General features: G+C 47.5%; 1 protein-coding gene and 1 long non-coding RNA gene across 3 annotated transcripts; both read right to left on the bottom strand.

The window, feature by feature from the left end:
• Nucleotides 1-2,645: 2,645 nt before the first annotated feature.
• LOC309358727 lies at nucleotides 2,646-6,390 on the bottom strand. Of its 2 annotated transcripts, none has more exons than XR_014163523.1 (3): nucleotides 6,288-6,390; nucleotides 5,387-5,662; nucleotides 2,646-2,991 (listed from the first exon to the last, which is right to left on the bottom strand). It is a non-coding gene; the product is annotated as an uncharacterized lncRNA (long non-coding RNA). The 2 variants fall into 2 exon arrangements; XR_014163524.1 differs by having other exon boundaries at nucleotides 6,187-6,366.
• Nucleotides 6,391-9,840: 3,450 nt separating this feature from the next.
• On the bottom strand, nucleotides 9,841-18,071 carry WDR74 (WD repeat domain 74). The gene is made up of 11 exons (XM_081891771.1): nucleotides 17,915-18,071; nucleotides 16,673-16,782; nucleotides 15,756-15,877; nucleotides 14,980-15,043; nucleotides 13,741-13,884; nucleotides 13,226-13,327; nucleotides 12,848-12,948; nucleotides 12,187-12,242; nucleotides 11,277-11,419; nucleotides 10,951-11,007; nucleotides 9,841-10,460 (listed from the first exon to the last, which is right to left on the bottom strand). The coding sequence occupies exons 1-11, from the start codon at nucleotides 17,973-17,975 to the stop codon at nucleotides 10,257-10,259; spliced, it is 1,164 nt and encodes a 387-aa protein (XP_081747897.1). The 5' UTR covers nucleotides 17,976-18,071; the 3' UTR covers nucleotides 9,841-10,256.
• Between the last annotated feature and the right edge of the window lie 1,493 nt (nucleotides 18,072-19,564).

The raw sequence follows: 19,564 nt of genomic DNA, 5'->3' as shown, positions 1-19,564 counted from the left end.
CGAGAGCGACGTCTGTTAGCAGCGCCTCCTCCGCCAGCGCGCGTGCTCGCGTACGTCCTCCCCGCCCCTCGAGCGACGCGGCTTCTTTTCGCTGACGTTGCGGTTGAGGGAGGCGGGGCTCTGTTGCTATGCGACAAAAGGCGGGCGCTTTCCGGGCAGACGAGGAGGGAGGGGGGAGTGTAGAGTCGGGATTTCGTTGCTAGGCAACCAAGAGCCGGCGGGGCCTGCATTCCAGAATAAAGGGTTTACCTGGGAGTAAGCTGTAATTGAAATGGGTCGGGGTGGCTGCTGAGTAAATGTGCGTAGGATTGGGCCGTAACTTAAACCAACAATCTGAGGAGAAGAAGAAGGAAGAAGAAACGTTGTGACAGGTAGAGATTCGACTGGTGAGGCTTTTTCTAGCAGCTGTTCTCCAGGGTTTCAGGCAGTGGATGTTTCCAGCTCTATCTGGAGATGCCAGAGACTGAACAAAATAAAATAAAATAAAATAAAAATTCCTTCCAGTAGCACCTTAGAGACCAACTAAGTTAGTTATTGGTATGAGCTTTTATGTGCACACGAAAGCTCAAACCAATAAGTAACTTAGTTGATCTCTAAGGTGCTATTGGAAGGATTATTATTATTATTATTATTATTATTATTCGACTACAGCAGACCAACACTACCTACCTGTAAACAGAGACTGAAGCTAAGACCTACATGCAAAGCAGATGTTCTGCCACTCATCTACAGTCCGTCCCCTAAAATCAAATGAAGTACTACGGAAACACTACAATAGAGTACTACAGGGGGCAGTAAGGCTTTTGAATCCCAGTTGCTGAAAACTACAGCATCTCTTGTGCTTAAGTCCTGCTTGCAGGTTTCCCACCAGCATCTAGTTGTTCACAGTGAACAGGCTGCTGGACTATATATGTCATTGGCCTGACCCAGCACACTCTTCTTGTGTTCTTATGTTGGTAGTCAAATGAAATGTTACCTTGATACGCTCTAGCATCTGTTTCCTTTCTTTACCCTTTTTTCCCCCCACACCCCACTGGCAATATTTCAGCAATAAACTCCTTGGGGGCAGAGTATTTGTGTTAGCAGGTAAAGTGCATGGTAAACCACAACATAATTTGAGTTTGGAACCTACAAATTGGGCAGGCCAGATCCAACACTGTTGGTAGTCTTCCAACTAACCCACCCACCCTCTGTTGTGGCTGCCAGATGGCACTTGGAAAGAAAAAAAACTTTCCTTTTTCTGAATATCCTAAACAAGCAAGTATGAATGTAGCAAGCTCTGCGTGAATGTAGCAACTAAAAACCTACTTCCACACAAGCCAAGTACGTACAGAGATAGCGAACAGAGGTCTAACTTAGAGGAAGGGGAACTAAAATAAATCTTAACAAATTGTCATTTTAAATAGTCTAGTCATCAGCAACATCTCTATCAATGAAAACAAGTGGACCTTGGCCACTGAAGAAAAAATACACATAAACTAAGAATCTTCAAAGGAAAGGAAGACCCTGAATATTTCTGTTCTGTCTGCTGGGACTTTATTTCTCTATCACGTGCAGGGTGGGGTGGCATCAACGGTTGGCACGCCTGGGGGCACGCTCAAAGACCCTGCTGGACCTCCTCACCCTCTGCACCATTGTTGGCTGCTTGTTCACCTTCCTCTTCTTGCATTTTAATGGTGTTGCAAGGCCAAAAGAACAGGGTGTCTAACCACCACCTACTCATGTACCTCTTGGTCTGGCCCAGAGAGGAGACGCAGCAGTGGCATTGAGTGATGAGGAGCTGCTGCCCCTACCTGCTTCCTCATTGGCATGCTGTGTCAAGCAATGGTGAGGCAAAGGAGTTGCAATGACAGTGGACCAAGGGTGGATAATACCTTTCAGCCTGAGAGTGGCATTTAATTATGGGCAACCTTCCGAAGGCCATATTTCAGTGGCAGGTGGGCCCAGAGGTAAAATGGATGGAGCAACAGATGTAAATTATACCTACCAACATGAGTTTGACCAAACTGCGGGAGGCAGCGGAAGACAGGAGTGCCTGGTGTGCTCTGGTCCATGGGGTCACAAAGAGTCGGACACGGCTAAATGACTAAACAACAACAACATGGTAGGCTAATCTCTGTGCACAATCACATATCCCTCTCTCTCCTCCATCAGGGCTAGCAAGAGGCACGGACAGATTTGGACACATTCTAACCTGGCAAAGGCACCTAGAGGCAGTGAAGGAAGTGGCCTGGGGAGGGTTCTGAGGCCAGGTAGAGAGGCCTGGAGGCCTACAATTGGCCCCCAGGCCTGATGTTTCCTCATCTCTAGCTCAGTGAGGCTTACAGAAGGTATCTCTTGCCCCTCAAACCTGCAGCTGGCCCCGATGTAGGAAATTTTAACTTTTTCTCTGGCCCATCCATCAAAACATCTTATGGGAAGGGGTGTGAGGAATAAAAAGACAGGCTTTTACTTGCTGCATGGGATATTGCGCTGTGTTCATGGGTCAAAAGTCCAAGCCTTTCCCACATAATTAATTACGATCACCAAAAAACTGTTTGAATTCCTCACTTCCCATTACTAGTCCTCTCCTTTCTCTTCCTGACCATTATCAAAATGGGTATCTGCTATCTTGGGCAGCCAAGAATTTCACAGAAAGCCATGTGTGATAGTTAAAGTTTATTCCCCTTAGCTGTAAGACTGCCTGTATTTTGCAGCAATGCTGCCATAGCCTGCTCTGTATTCTCTGTCCACATTCTGTCTCTCCTCAGTCAATTTCCCCAAATTTCTCAGAGGTATCGGGTTGAGGTTCGTGATCGCTGTTCAGATGACTGGGCCCAGCCACTTCTGTGCTCATGCTCTTCAAGGAATCTCGCTTTGTGCTGAAGAGAGAAACACGTCTCCAGATCACGTGGATCTTTGTGCTTTCAGTCCGATTGCCCAGATCTTCGGTAGATGTCTTCTTCCCAGTTGCCCACCTTTCCCTTAAGCTATGTCTTCTCTTTTTTTTCACTGCAAGCAAAAATTATAAGATCATGTCAATGGCGGGGGGGGGGGAGGTACCAGCAAAACCAGGGCAGCTTTAGCCTTTTGGTCTCCATAACCCTCTAAAGGGCCCTGTGCCAACACATGGCACAATTGGGCACCAGAGACCAATGCTACAAGCACCAGTTTTGTTGGGTGGCATTGGCTGCCACTGAAACTCTTGCTGTTCTGGGATAGCTTGCATGCTGCTGTGGCAGTGTGTTGAGAAGAAAAGCCCTGCTGGCTCAAGGCAAAGGCCCATCTAGTCCTCCATTCAGAGGAGCCATCTAGGTGCCTATAAAAAGCTGCAATTAAGATGGATGCACTGGCATGTTCAGGCATGGAGGCTCCAAGTTCCAGTTTCTAAACATTGGGTTGCAATGGTAGCCATAGCTGGAGCAGACCTATTTAAATGAATAGATGTGATGAGCTTCTATCCATTAGTGTGTCTACTCTCAGTACAACTTGGTTAGATACAACTTGCTGGTCCATGGCATGCAATTAAGTTTTTTGTAGGGGAACAGTTAGGGCCAGAGGCACCAGCTTGCAATAGTGATGGGGGCGGGGGAGAGAGATGCATGTGTGAGCATCTTAAGCAGGTCAGAAACTTACTGGGCTTTGGGAAGGAGGTGCCAGGCCTCTGACAGATTATTGGAGCATTGCTACCTCCGGGAGGGCTCTTGGACCCCGTCATTCTAATTTACCAGGAACATTTGGGGGACTAACCTAGTCCCCCTAGTCCACTGATTTCAAGCCACTGTTGCTGGTCATAATCCTGTCCTCTGAAGTAGCTGAAAAGAGGTCTGCTTCAGTCTTCTGTGTGATGGGCCTTCTGATATTTGAAGGCCACTATCATGTCTACTTAAATATTTGCTTCTTCGGGGTAAACATACCCTACTCCTCTTCCTTGTCCCCCACAACAGTTTCTCATAGGACATGCTTTCCAGATCCTTCGCCATCCCAGTTGCCCTCTTCTGAACATGCTGCAGTTTATCATCATGCTTCTTAAAATGTGGTGCTCAGAACTACAACACATATATTCCGACCAGCAGAGAACAGAGTGGAGCTATTACTCATTATCTGGTCAGAATGCTTCTGTTTAAATAATCTCTCCCTCTTACCTGCCCCAGCCAGTGTGGCCAGTGGGATGATGGGAGTTGTAGGATAGCAGCATCTGGAAGGTTCCCACCCCTGTTCTGCAGGGCTATCAAGGTTTGGGATTTTTTGCAGTTAGCTAATCTAGCACCAGTCTACATTGTTATAAAGCAATCCTATGCATGTTCATCCAGAGGCTGTCCCATTTTGTTTAATTGGGTTTATTTGCAGATGTATGTGCAGAGGTTTGCAGCCTTAAAAAAATAATCTATATCAGTTTCTCCTACATTGATAAGAAGCTGAAAAGGTTATTTATATTAGGTTATTATTTCACTATTTACTGATTAGTTTTAAAGGTTGTAAATTAGATTATCATGATCTTGTTTAGAAGCATATTCTCCTCCGGGTGGCCAGATGCACAAGGACAGGGCTTAATAATTGTGCTGAAGAAGGAATTTCAGCAAGTGTATCCTCTAATGTATAAGGCAGCTTCTGGTTTAAATTAAATCTACAAGGAAAAAAATGTATGAATATAAAAGCGCCCCGAAAAAGCTGCAATGTGAATTGATGGTTTCCTACAGTGTGAACAATCACAGTGAGCATTTGGGCTTGTGCATCCTGTTTTCCTCTTTTATACACATATTAAGAAAACCTTGGTTTGTTGAGTGATGGTTTTAGAACTTGCTAGGATTTGAGATTTCAGCTTGATCCTGGCTTGTTCTTACTAACCAGAGTCTGGACCGTGATCACACAACTGTGTTTTGTTTAAAAGTGAAAGCATCACATCTCTGCGATGATGTGAAATAAATAATAATAATTTATGATTATTTATACCCCATCCATCTAGCTGGGTTTCTCCAGCCACACTGGGTGGCTCCCAACAGAATTAATGATAATTAATAATAATAATAATAATAATGGGGGAGGATGCTAACAGCTGGTTTATTGCAGTTGGAAACTGCATTTACTCATTCAGCTTTATAGCAGGAATGGAAAATATCCACCTATCTCCTTTCAAGTTCCTCCCATCGGAATCCTCCCTCCTGTTGCCTGGGCCGATTCCTCCACAAGCTCCTCCCACTTGCACGCGCGAGCTCCGCCCCCTTCCCGAGGCCCCACCCTCTTCGAACCTCGCTCGCCCCTTAGGTTCCATCCGAGGGCCTGCCCGCCCACGTGCGCAGGGCGCTGGGGATTCCCCGAATTTTCTCAGCTCCGGTGAGGGAAAACCCCTCTGCGGGATTCCCTCCTGCGATCGGGGATGCGGAGGAGAGTGAGGAGGAGGCGTCACCTTTTTCCGAGGCTGGAGCAGTCGTTTGGGGCGCGGGTGGTGCTGCTACTGAGTTTGTGTCTATCGCTTCGGAGGAAAGCACTTCATTGGATTCCACACAGCCCATCGCCCGCCGCGCGGCGCCTGGACGGGGCCCGGCCCGGCCCGCCAAAGGGGCCTGCCGCCGCAGCCTTATTCCCTAGGCGGCTTTTGTGAGGTCACGCTTTCGCCTCGGCTCCAACTTTGGCGGAGGAAAGTTGCCTCGCTTCACTCTGCCCACCATCATCCACCGTCGTCCTTTAAAAAACAAGAAAAAGGTTCTTTTATATTATATCACTTGCATATGTTATAAAATATACTGTATCACCTTCCGATCCCGGATCCCACTCCCTTCGTTACCAAGATGGCTGCGATCCTATGCACGTTTCCCTAAAGGTAAAGGGACCCATGACCATTAGGTCCAGTTGTGACCGACTCTGGGGTTGCGGCGCTCATCTCGCTTTATTGGCCGATGGAGCCAGCGTACAGCTTCCAGGTCATGTGGCCAGCATGACTAAGCCGCTTCTGGCGAACCAGAGCAGCGCACGGAAACGCCGTTTACCTTGCCGCCAGAGCGGTACCTATTTATCTACTTGCACTTTGACGTGCTTTCAAACTGCTAGGTGGGCAGGAGCAGGGACTGAGCAACGGGAGCTCACCCCCGTAGCGGGGATTCGAACCGCTGACCTTCTGATCAACACGTCCTAGGCTCTGTGGTTTAACCCACAGCGCCATGTTTCCCTAGGAGGGAGTAAATCCCATACAGAGTGAATGAGACTTACTTCAGGTTTTATGTATTGATTTAAGCAATTTAGTATACTGCTTAACTACAGTAGTCTCAAGTTTACAAATATATGGTACAAAAAAATAAAAATACGATTACGTTGCATTAAAGCCACATTTCCCCATCAAAAGCAAATCCCATTGCCTTGAGAAGGTAAGAGCAGCCTGGCTGCTGCATCAGGCCAAAGGATCAGGCTATCTTGTCCAACACCCTCTTCTCACAATGGCCAAACAGATGACACAATGGGCAGCCCCAAAGCAGGGCATGGATGCAACAGCAAGTCTCCCTGCTTGTGATTCCCAGCATGTTGCCTCCAAGAGAGGAGGGAGAGAATACAGGGGCATCCTTTTTTTCTGCTCCATAAATCCTCTCCAAGCCCCTGTAAATGGTGAGAGCTTTGTAGTTTGCAGAATGATACAGAAAGCTTCCCAAACTGCATCCAAAAATGCAGATAGGGTAGTTGTGGGATATAAGAGATGTTGGGTGGAGAAATCAGCAAAGGCAGTTCTGCAGATTGCAGCATTTAATAATAATAGAATGATTATTATTGCATTATATCGCACCAGTCCTCTGGGGAGCTCAAGATCACATACAGGTAAATATTTATACATACATACATACATACATACATACATACATACATACCCTGCCCATCTGGCTGGGTTTCCCCAGCTACTCTGGGCGGCTTCCAACCGAATATTAAAAACAATACAGCGTCAGTAAACAGGGCCACCTTCAGTTGTCTTTTAAAATTCAAATAGTTGTTTATTGCCTTGACATCTGCTGGGAGGGCATTCCACAGGGCAGGCGCCACTACTGAGAAGGCCCTCTGCCTGGTTCCCTGTAACCTCACAGCGAGGGAACCACCAGAAGGCCCTCGGTGCTGGACCTCAGTGTCCGAGCTGGATGATGGGGGTACATGGTTCCCCCACAACAGCCCTGTGAGGTAGATTAAGCCAGGCGTGGGGAACCTTTTCCCTTCTAGGTGTTGCTGAACTACAACTCCCATCAGCCCTAGTAGGCATAGCCAATGGTGTAGTTCAGCAACACCGGGATGACTAAATGTTCCCCATTTTAGGCTGAGAGATAGCAGCATGGTGACCAAGTTGGGATGTGAGCTCCAGTCTCCCAAGTCCTAGTCCAGTACTCTTGAACCACGCACTGCGCCACATACAATATATAGTATGAAAGCTGTGTTAGTCTGTTATGATTAAAAACCCAGTTGGTACAGTGGTAAGAGTGTTGGACCAGGACCAGGAAATAGCAGGGTTCAAATCCCGACTCGGCCATGAAACTCAATGAGTTGGGCCACTCATTCTCATCTTAACCTACCTCACAGGGTTGTTTTGGAGATTAAATGAGAAGGGGATGAATGAATGCCACCTTAGATTGTTGGAGAAAACGCTGGGATATAAATGCAATAACTAAAGAGAAATTTTTGGGGGTAGAACCTTAAGTCTAACTTTTAATAAGCTTTTTTATGGGAATATGAATAAAAACTGATAAAAGTGTCCTTTTGTGGTGGGGGCATCCAAGGGCTTTCTTTATAGTAAAGGTAAAGAGACCCCTGACCATTAGGTCCAGTTGTGGCCGACTCTGGGGTTGCGGCATTCATCTCGCTTTATTGACTGAGGGAGCCGGCGTACAGCTTCCGGGTCATGTGGCCAGCATGACTAAGCCGCTTTTGGTGAACCAGAGCAGCGCACGGAAACACCATTTACCTTCTCGCTGGAGCGGTACCTATTTATCTACTTGCACTTTGACATGCTTTCAAACTGCTAGGTTGGCAGGAGCAGGGACCGAGCAACAGGAGCTCACCCCATCGCAGGGATTCGACAGCAGACCAATGTGGCTACTTGGTGGGGTGGAAGGCAGGGAAACCTATCTTCTGGTGGAGCCACAGCCAATGGCGGACAAACTCACCCCAACTGGCAGTAAAAAATAAATTAGGCATCTGGTCTCTGGCTGAAGGCAGATCTTCACAGTGGCTTCCCCTCAGGAATTAGTAATTATCCAGCTCACTCTTTCTGCTCAGACCCAGTAAAATCACTGGCCGATACTAACAAGTCTGTTGACTTCAACTGGTCTCTTCACAGTGGAGCTAAGGGGTTGTATTCAGTTATTTCTGACAGTGGACAACCCAGAGGCTTCTGGGAAGCTCATGAAGGATATAACTATGGGTAGGCAAACTAAGGCCCGGAGACTGGATCCAGCCTAATTGCCTTCTAAATCCGGCCTGCGGACGGTCCGAGAATCAGCATGTTTTTACATTATTAGAATATGTCCTTTTATTTAAAATGCATCTCTGGGTTATTTGAGAGCCAGTGTGGTGTAGTGGTTAAGAGCTGTGGACTCGTAATCTGGTGAACTGGGTTCGCTTCCCCGCTCCTCCACATGCAGCTGCTGGGTGACCTTGGGCCAGTCACACTTCTCTGAAGTCTCTCAGCCCCACTCGCCTCACAGTGTGTTTGTTGTGGGGAAGGAAGGGGGAAGGAGAATGTTAGCCGCTTTGAGACTCCTTCGGGTAGCGATAAAGTGGGATATCAAATCCAAACTCTTCTTGTGGGGCATAGGGATTTGTTCATCCCCCCAAAAAAAATATATTCCGGCCCCCCACAAGGTCTGGACTTCTCCACTGGCTGTTTCTGGGCTCAATTCAAAGTGTTGGTTATGACCTATAGAATACAGCTTATGCCCAGGCTCTCTGAAGGACCGTATTCTGCCACACAAACCTGCCCAGGCTCTGAGATCTTTGGGGGAGGCCCTTCTCTCAGCCCTGCCACCCTCACAGGCACATTTGGTGGGAATGTGAAAGGAGGCCTTCCAGATTTGGGGACTCGCTTCCTAGTGAAGCTAGGCTGGCTCCCTCCTTGTTATCCTTCTGCCAGCAGGTGAAAACAATGTTTTATTCTAGTAGGCTTTTGGGATTTTTTTTTTTTTTTAAAGTAAAGGGCTTCCCATTAGTGCTGTGCTATTTTTACTATGGACGCGGGTGGCGCTGTGGGTAAAACCACAGTGCCTAGGACTTGCCGATCGTATGGTCGGCGGTTTGAATCCCCGCGGCGGGGTGAGCTCCCGTCGTTCGGTCCCAGCTCCTGCTAACCTAGCAGTTCGAAAGCACTCTTAAGTGCAAGTAGATAAATAGGTACCGCTTTATAGCAGGAAGGTAAACGGCGTTTCCGTGTGCTGCGCTGGTGTTGGCTCGCCAGTTGCAGCTTCGTCACGCTGGCCACGTGACCCAGAAGTGTCTTCGGATGGCGCCGGCTCACGGCCTCTAGAGTGAGATGAGCACGCAACCCTAGAGTCGGACACGACTAGCCCGTACGGGCAGGGGTACCTTTACCTTTACCTATTTTTACTATCTCTGTTTTAATAAGTTGTTATTGCATTAATTCTATTACAGTTTAATTACTTTTCAACTTTTATCTGTGTTGTTTCAATTTGTGTAAGCTACACTGAGGCCTGGAAAAGTTGGAATATGAATATAATAATATCCTGAGTGGTCCCAAATTTGGGAGTTAGAAGTTGCTTCCACACATCACTCCTACACACTCCTTAAAAATAAAATGGAAATTCTAAGCAGGACAGGAAAGGTGACACTTTCTCCTACCCGAGACCCCGCACAGGGGGAAAATAGCCCACATTCAGAACATACTGTGCAAGAAGGTACTTTTTAATAGCTTCAAGCGGTCTTAACTGCACAGCAGCCAAAATGAGAGAAGGAAAATGGAGAATTTCAACCATGCAGGGGGGGAAAGTGTTGTCTCCATAACGTTCTTGAAATGAAGCCTCTGCTATAAAACTTCACATTCCTGCCACACCAGCTCCCCAGATCCAAAAAATAACCTGGGGCTGCTATGAGGTTAAAAGCCCTCCCATGGCAAACCTGTCCTACGAGGCAGCAGCAAGCAGCTCACAATGTTTCCGTCTCTTTTTCTCCCATGACCAGCCAAGGCCTTTGCTTGTGGCAAACCCATGTCCAAGGCTGAGATTCAAGCACTTTGGTGATGCCTGCCTCCTTCATTATTAAAAAGGCAAATGTCGTTCCAACCCCCTCCCCACCCAATCTCAAGATTCAGCTTTTTTAATCTTCTTTGGCTTTTTGAGGCCCTTGTCCCTTCGGGGTGCGTCCCTCCCCACGTCAGAGCATGGCTGTCGTTCTGCTTTCCGCTTGGCGGCAACCACTTCCATTGAGTTCCAGATCTCGTCCACCTCCTCCTCTTCCTCTTTCACGTCACTCTGGACGTCAGCTGAAGGGTCGGCGCCTTCATCCTGGAGAAAGAAGACCAAGGATGTATCTGCACCTTAATCCAGGCTTCCCTAGTGGCATCAGTGGCATGCAATGCACTCCCTGCTGAAATATGAGAGTGCCCATCTGTATTGGCATGCTGCTGGCTTTTAAAGAGGCACCTGTTTACGCAGGCATTCCCGCGATTTCTTGACTCATGTCTCCTGTTACAATAAGTGTGTGGCACCTAACTATGTTCTCAGAGTAGGTCCACTGACACTAATGGGCCCTAATGTTGGTTAATTTAATAGGTGTACTCTCAGTAAGACTAACAGATGATACAACCCATCACATTTGATTGCCTATTTTACTTATGAGGGTGAAATTAAATGTGCTATTACACAATCTTCCATCTGTGCAAGCATTCAACTTGTCAGACAGAACACACCCCCCCCCCTTCTCCCGCTCCATGCTCAGAGCCTCATGGCAACCAGGAATTATTATAATACCTCCTCCTCGGTCCCTTTGACTCACCTCCCATTTTTCTCTGCTGGTTAGCAGCAGGCAGTTCAATCGAGATTTCAGATACACCTGTAACCAAACAGAGACATGGCTCAGTTAAACAGCCGAGAGGAGGCCACCAGCTTGCCCCATCTTGATATCCTCCAGCCACTGTTGAACTCAAGCTTCATCAGCCCCAGCTGGCATAGCCAATAGCCAGAGATGATGGGAGTTGAGAACCCAAAATCATACCACCCACTAATACTGAATGTTGAACATTCTGGCTGGCGCTGATGGGAGGTTCCCCCACAATCTATATGTGACCACTAGCAACATTGTCGTGTTGGGCTCCTCCTCACCTTATGCTCCAAGCGCTTGTGCTGGAGGTTGTGCACACGAAGGAAGCGGTCCAGTCCGCACGAGGCCACCAGCGGAAGCACAGGGTGGCACTGGATGGCACGGACACTCCCAGCGAAGCCTTTGAGGCACTTCAGCAACCGCCCTGTCACAGGACGACAACAATGGCTGAGTTACGAGGGCAGCAGGTATGGTGTGGCTACACTACTCAGGTGTGGAATTTGGAATGTAGTGAACTGCAACTTGGCGACAGTCTTACAAACTTATTATATAGTAAGATATTGTTGCAAAGGCAAACTTGAAGAAAAAGCTGAGGTTTTTCTTTGCGCTTGTGTGGAATTAAACAGGAGATTTTCAGTCTGCTGCACATGGCTGTGGTTCATAGACTACAAGATTCCAAGTACAGGATCCCAAGGGAGGTGGTCTTCTACTGTCCATGTTTTTGTTTTGTTTTTTAATATTTAATGCTGTATTGTTTTTAATACTTGATTGGGAGCCGCCCAGAGTGCCTGGGGAGACTCAGCCAGGTGGGCAGGGTATAAATAATAAATTATTATTATTATTATTCCCCACTTGGTCTGTAGCCAACAGAATAGGCCTCACAGAACAAGGGTGTGTGTAGTTTCAGAGTGAGAGTGTGGTGTCTGCAACCCCAGCTTGAAAATGTGACCACAAAGGCTGGCAACAACCTCTGACTAAAAAACAGAGGAGAACTTTGCCCAGCCAAATGCTGCTGTCTGCAACTTGCTTTAAACAACCTTCCCGTCACTAGAGAGTTGCCACTCCAGCTGTACATCAAAATCTCCTTTTGCCCTCCGTTTTTAGCCCAACTTGCTCCTCTGCAACTCTCTTTCCAGATTCTCCTCAGATCCAAAACCCCCTCCCCACTCCATCATCCTGGTTCTTACTTACCTTGCCGTAGATCAATTACTGCCACATCCCCACGTGAGCTGCCCACAACAACAGCACTGTAAGTGAAAAAAGGAGGAATTATATATTTCCAATTTTGCAACAGGACAGCATCCATGTAGGCACTTAGCTGTGAGCAGCCAAGGACACTGCAGGCTGGGGATTGTGTCCAGAGCTTGAAAAGTTCATTTTTTTAAAAAAGAACTAGTTCCAGTTCACATTTGTCCCTTTAAAATATGAAATAATTCCGCTCGCCTTCAGTCCAGGTTCACACAAATAATCCTCAGCAATTTTTTCCAGCATTCAGAATGTTACAAGCTGCTATGCCAAAGTATTAAATATACTTAAGAAGACTAACAAAAACAACCACCACCACATGGAGGAATGTGAATGATTTAGCTTATTTACCCCAACAATTATGATCTTTAAACTTAAAATGCCGAAGGAATCTATGAAGTAGAAAAGCACATGTAATAGAATGAACCTGAAGATGAACTGGAAATCGTTCCAAGTTCCACCCTGAAACAAACTTCATTCACATTTAATTCACCTGGCAATTATGGGAACTGCCTTCAGGTGTAGGGGGGAGATCTTTGAACCAATTCATTGAAGTTTGTTAAACCAAACCCATTCATTCCAAGCACTGGAGAGAAAAGAAACTCACTTTGCGTCAGGGGTCAGGGAGAGGGCAGTGAGTGGGTACTCCCCAAAGGTGGCTTCCAACACAGGGCGCCGCTGTGGGGAGCTGGGGTCATAGAGCCGGACCTGGAGGCAGAAGAAGACCAAGAGGATGAAGAGCAGAAGTCTTCATCCTCATATGAAAGACCCAACAGCAGCAGCAACCACCCTATAACACTCCCAAATGCTATAATGCAGTGATAGGGAACCTTTTCCAGCCCTTCTGGACAATGTTCCGAGGGACACATGGAAGCACTATGCAAACTTTGGTTAGGATATCTCAAGAGATGTCCAAATGCATAGAGAACAAATGGCTAACTTTCTGAAATATGTAGTGGCGATATCTGTCTTCCCCAGCTTCTACCTGGTGGTGTCCAGTGCAGGTAACAATTTTCTCTGATCCAGGCAGGAACTGCATGTCCCGGTCCCAGATAGGCACCCTCAGGTCAAGCCAGTCGTTCCGCACCTGTTGACAAGAGGGCAAGGCATGGTGTGAACGAAGCCAAGAGTGTGCCATTCTCCAATACATTACACATCCTGAAGAATCTGAAAAGGAAAAAGATATTTCCTGAACTGCACTATGGAATCTGCTTGGATGGCCTTTACAGAGGATTGGACAAATTCATGGAGGAAAGGCTCTCTATGGATTCTAGCCATGTTGTTCTCCTACCACAGCTGGAGGCAAAATGTGCCTCTGAATGGCAGCTGGGGAGAGCTGCTGTTGTGCTCAAGTCCAGCTTTTGGTTGGCCACTACAGGCACAGGATGATGGACCAGATGGGTCTTTGGCCTGATCCAGCAGGGCTCTTCTTACGCCCTTATCCATGCACTAATACAGGAGAAAGGAGCCCAGGCTGTTTACACAGTATAGCAAACTCACATTTTTGGCTCGGAAGATGGGCTCCTGCGGTTGGTGGAGGTCCCACACCTTGAGGCAGTTCTCCTTCCCCCCTGTGGCCATGCGGTGAGGCTGTTCCGGGTTCTGGCGCATGCGGCACACGCCGGGGCCCACCTGGACCTCCAGCTGCAATGCAAGAGATAGAGCTGGAGGTGTACAAAGCCAAGTCAAATACATGTGGACTCTCCTTCCCTAGCGGTTTCTAAGCAGAGGCTGGATGGCCATCTGTCATGGATGCTTTAGTTGAGATTCCTGCATTGCAGGGGGTTGGACTAGATGGCCCTTGGGTCCCTTCCAACTCAATGATTCTATGGTTCTGTATGTAGACAGGCTACCTAACATGAGAACCTGCCGGATGCAGGTTCATAAACCTCAGCTAAGTAGCTATGACTGGCCTTGGGGAAGACGCTTTCATTCTTAGTTCCTCCCCAAAATATGCAACATTGAAGAGGGTGGCGAGAAATCCACTTTTGCTGCAAGGATGGATAAAGCAACAATTATGTTGTAGGGTTTTTGTTTGTTTGTTTAAAAAATGTCATCTTACAGTAGCTTTGTGCAAAAGGTGCAGTTCCACAGGAGTATAGTCATAGGTTGAAACCAATTAAGTTCTATTCAGTGGAGTCCCACTCAGGTGGGTTAAACCACAGAGCCTAGGACTTGCCGATCAGAAGGTCGACGGTTCGAATCCCCGCGATGGGGTGAGCTCCCGTTGCTCGGTCCCTGCTCCTGCCCACCTAGCAGTTCGAAAGCACGTCAAAGTGCAAGTAGATAAATAGGTACCGCTCCAGCAGGAAGGTAAACGGTGTTTCTGTGCTCTGCTCTGGTTTGCCAAAAGCGGCTTAGTCATGCTGGCCACATGACCCAGAAGCTGTACGCCGGCTCCCTTGGCCAGTAAAGCAAGTTGAGCGCCGCAACCCCAGAGTCAGCCACGACTGGACCAAATGATCAGGGGTCCCTTTACCTTTTAAGCTCATTAGCTTCAATGGGTCTACCCTGAGTAGAACAAGTATGGGATACAATCTGCAGAATTTAACTTCCTGAACATATCAGCTCTTTCAGCAAACAAAACCCAACAAGTTTCTAGCACTTAAGACTGCAAAGATATTTAGAAAAATTAAAAACACACAATAAAAAGCGTTGTGGCTCCTTAAAAGGCTATTGTGTGGCCTGGAAACCATCTCTCCCCCTTCCCCCTCCCTTAGACACCAAGATAGGACTCACATTTTCCGACGAAGCATCCCGCCAGACCTTCAGCAAACCAGACTGTACACAGGTGATAAGGGAACTGTAGGAATTGGTTGAAGAATGAAAAGGGAAGAGAGATAACAGGGGAGGGAGGTAGAGAGAAATTAATTTACCATACATGTGGAGAATGCATAAGACGAGCTGGTAGCAATTCTTTCCAAGGAAGGAATAAACCCACAAAGCCTTACCTCCTACAACTCAGTGAAAAGAACACACATTTGTATGCTGAACAGCCAATGTTCAATAAGGAAGGGGGCTTGAAGTCACAACTGATCAGCCGGCGGGCATCACTCAGGACCTCCAAGTGGAAGCAATCTCTGGGGCCTGCTGGGTGCCAAACTTAAAAGGTTCTGAATTTGAACCATGCTGGCACAGATTAAGGTTCCTCATTGTTCCTTTATAGCTACATCTTTATCTGCCTCACACCTGGGGCAGGTGGCTGTGGCTAGGGGAAAATTGGTCTTACAAGCCAATTAGGACCCCTGAGGTTTAGGCCCCAAAATACCTGAAAGATTGCTTCCTTCACTACAGATCTTCTCAGGTGCTGAGACTGGCACAGAGGGTACTTTTGGTAGTTCTACCTCAGACGTTCGCTGTGCGTATGTGTGTGGCAGCCCAAGAGAGTGCATTCTAAAGTACAAACACCCAAGGATCATCCCTGCTGAATCCATGGGCGTCATCTCAAGTGACATGAAGCCTGTCCTTTCCCTGAGGTAGATGAGGGCTAAGGATTTGAAGGGATTCAGACTTACTTGTCAAGCACAGCCAAGCCACAAAAGGGTCCCTCGCCTCCTAGACAGTCTCGTGACTCAGTAAACTTGCCCTTCTCAGTACTGAACAATCTGACTGATCCATCAAGGCATCCCACAAAGATCTGGGAAGAAGCAAAAGGAAAGAAAACAGAAACTATTAAGAAACAAACGTGCACCTCCCTGGCTGCATTCTTTCAGAGAGGCGACTGCACCTCAGTGAGAGAATGTATGCAAAAATAAGTTCCAGGTTCAAACCTCTGCCATCGCCAGTTACAATGCCCTCCAGTGCAGGGGATAGGAAAAGCTTTTGGAGAGATGCTGCCAGTCACAAAAGACAATACAAGGAAGACTCTGTAAAGGCTACCCTTGGGCCTGTTCCGGAGGCTCTGGGTGGTGCAAAACACTGCAGCTAGACTGCTGGTGGTGACAGACTATCGCTAGCACATAACCCCAGTGCCCAAATGCTTGCACTGGCTGCCCACATGACTCTTGGTCAGGTTCAACGTTCTTGTACTGATCTTGTACAACTTGAGTCCAGGATACTTCAGGCACTGCATGATCCCTGCTCAAACTCTGAGGTCTTCAGGAGAGTTTCTGTTAGTATTCCCCCATGGCTTAGATGCATAGATCTTATGCACAAGGAGCTGTGAAGGAGGCTTGTCTTTCATTATACATCTTTAGGCTTCAGGTGAAAATATTTCCCTTTAGCTGGGCCTTTGGCTGATTAATATTCTACACCCTTTTAAGTGGGTTTGTGGGAAGGTTGTGTGGTTTTTTTGACAATACTAAGCTAGAGGGACCAACAGTCCAACCCACTATAAGGCAGCTTCCCATACAATGAGGTATCCTGTTTTTCTTTCCCAGCATCCAGTCCCCTAAACTCTGCCAGCTGCATTAGGAGTTGGCAACCCCATTACCTCAGACTCGTAAGGATCGCCCCAACACATGGCAGTAACAGCTTCGTGTTGACTGAGCACCGCATCTCCTGACTTATAGTTTGTGGCCTGTTTCTTCTGCAGGTTGATCCCTAGAAGGAGGAGAAAAGAGAAAGAAAGGGATATTATTGGGAAGGGGGAAAAGAGAAACAGGTCAATGGCAAACTCTCTCTGTGTCATTCACCACTAGCAAAGGGGAAGCTGAGGGGCTAGTGGACCTCTATCTGCTCCTTTAGGTTTTAATCTAGCTCCCTCCTGCTAAGTCTTATGACGCAGATTTGGCAAATTCTCAACCATTCCTGGTACTGTGACCTTTTACATGGACTTGATCTACACCAGGGGTGACTAACCTATGGCCCTCCAAATGTTGCTGAACTACAACTCCCACCAGTCTCAGCCAGCACAGCCAATAATTATTTAAAGAAATCCCCACATTACAAGCCCCTTTCAAAGGCACAGCAACAGCATCCAGCTACTAGACTGGTAAGTGATAGGTATTTATGTAAATGCCTTTTGCTGCATTCCTCTCCCCCATAAGCCTCGCTCTATATCTCCTCCGGCCTTTGTGTCTAGAGACCTTATTCACAGTGCCCCTATCTCCCCCTCCCCATTAAGAGCATACCCATCAACTGGGCTGGACCTAACCAACAGTGCACCTGTTCCAGGATCACAGTTTCAACATTGGCGAACCTTGATGACTCCACGAAGTTCACAAGCAGGGCATGAAGGCAACCACCCTCCCCTGTCGCTTGTCCTCAGCAAATTCCGAGGTATACTGCCTCGAGGGCTGGAGGTTCCACTGAGCCACTATGGCTAATGCCTATTGAATATCCTAGCCTCTTCTGTTCATTTGCTTATCCCACTTTTTCCGCCCTCCAAACAAGCATTCATTGTCTACACATATAAGCTCCCCACCCAAGAAACCATCCTCTCTTCCCCATCACCTTCCCTTCTTTCACATGTACTACCTATAATGTACTTCCTTCAAAACGTGCCTCAGAAAGGGGAGAGGCACTCTGTACATGCTCAGAAGCCCAAAGCACCATAATTTGTTGTAAGGGTGCGGGCAACCTCACCCCCCTCCTACCACTAGGAACAGCATCTACCCACACTTCCTCCTCCGTTATTTCCCAGAAAGCCACACAAGGCTCTCCGTTTCCCCAGCGTCGCTGAATAACAGACATCCCACCCCAAGTAGCGGTCGAGCCCCGTACCCTCCATTACCTTTCAGGATGCCCGTCTCGGACCCCACCCACACGTGGTTACCCCGCGCCGGAGACGCCATTTCTACTGTCGCTCCGCCTCTGGACTTCCCGAGGCTCGTCCTGCCCCGAAATCCCTGTTGAGCCGGACGTTTTAGAGTGTAACACCGGAAGAGAATGTTACTAAGGCCCCGCGCTGATTCGCCAGCGCAGCTTCCTCGGTGTTGCACTCTTAGCAATCCCACTGGTACGCCGTTCCCCTTTCCTGGTGGTCCCTTTGTTTTCCTGATAGCGAAGGGATGGGTGTGTTTATGGACCTTCTTCCTACCTAGACCCCACTGAGTGCGCTTCAGCTGGGGAAGGGGACCATTTTGCGGGCAAATAGAGCTCCGAAATGGGGATAGGGTCAGGCGAGCCCTCAGGAATAACTGCACAGGAAACCAGTGTGGTGCTTAATAATAATAATAATAATAATAATACAGTGGTACCTCAGGTTACAGATGCTTCAGGTTACAGACACCGCTAACCCAGAAATAGTACCTCGGCTTAAGAACTTTGCTTCAGGAATGAGAACAGAAATTGTGCTCCGGCGGCGCAGCAGCAGTGGGAGGCCCCATTAGATAAAGTGGTAACTCAGGTTAAGAACAGTTTCAGGTTAAGAACGGACCTCCAGAACGAATTAAGTTCTTAACCCGAGGTACCACTGTAATAATAATAATAATAATAATAATAATAATAATAATAATAATATATTTATACCCCGCCGATCTGGCTGGGTTTCCCCAGCCACTCTGAGCAGCTTCCAACAAAAGATTAAAAATACATTAAAATATCAGTAATTAAAAACCCCTAAACAGGGTTGCCTTCAGATTCCTTCTAAGCGCCAGATAGTTGTTAATTTCTTTCACATCTGATGGGAGGGTGTTGCACAGGATGAGTGCCACTACCAAGAAGGGGCTAGACTAGAGTGTCGAACCAGGACTTTGGAGATCAGAGTCTGAATCTGCACTCAGCCCTCACTGAGGTGACATTGGATACCAAAATAATGCAGCCTGGTGTCAATAGGCAGGGAGTTCCACAGCATAGCTGCTAAAAGATCAATTGCTTCCAAGTGTGGAAAACATATATGTGGCAACTTTACAGTGCCAGTTCCGCAGATCAAACAGTCAAGCGGGCATATATGAAGTAAGGTGATCCTGCTACTAAACTGGTCCCAAGCTGCTAGTAGTATTATATAATGATAGTAACTCCTTGGTCCTTAGCAAATGGGGAATCTGTGCAAATCTCTGAGCAGAGATATTATATGCAGGCAGGGTCCCACTCCTGGCTGCAACATGCTGCACTAACTGCAGCTTCCGAATGTACCGCAGAGGAAGCCTTGCATACAGTACATTACAGTAACCTAACATTGAAGTCGTCAGTGCCTGAATTACAATGGCCATGCTCTCCTAGTCCAGGAATGCCTGTAATTGTCGCACCAGTAGCAACTGGTAAAAGGTGCTTCTAGCCACTGAGGTTGTCTGGGCCTCTAGTGACAATGCTAGATCCAGAGGCACAATTAGATTGCATACCCACCCTTTCAGGGGCAGTGCAACCCCATCCAGGGAAGGCAATTGACCAGTTTCTCTGGCATGGCAACAACTTATCCACGGTGTGTTTGCCTTCGCAGGAT

The sequence above is a fragment of the Podarcis melisellensis genome, assembly GCF_964234715.1.
Source record: "Podarcis melisellensis genome assembly, chromosome: 16".
Classification (NCBI taxonomy): domain Eukaryota; kingdom Metazoa; phylum Chordata; class Lepidosauria; order Squamata; family Lacertidae; genus Podarcis; species Podarcis melisellensis.
Note: the sequence above shows the minus strand (reverse complement) of the source record. Positions and strands in the feature narration are given on the sequence as shown.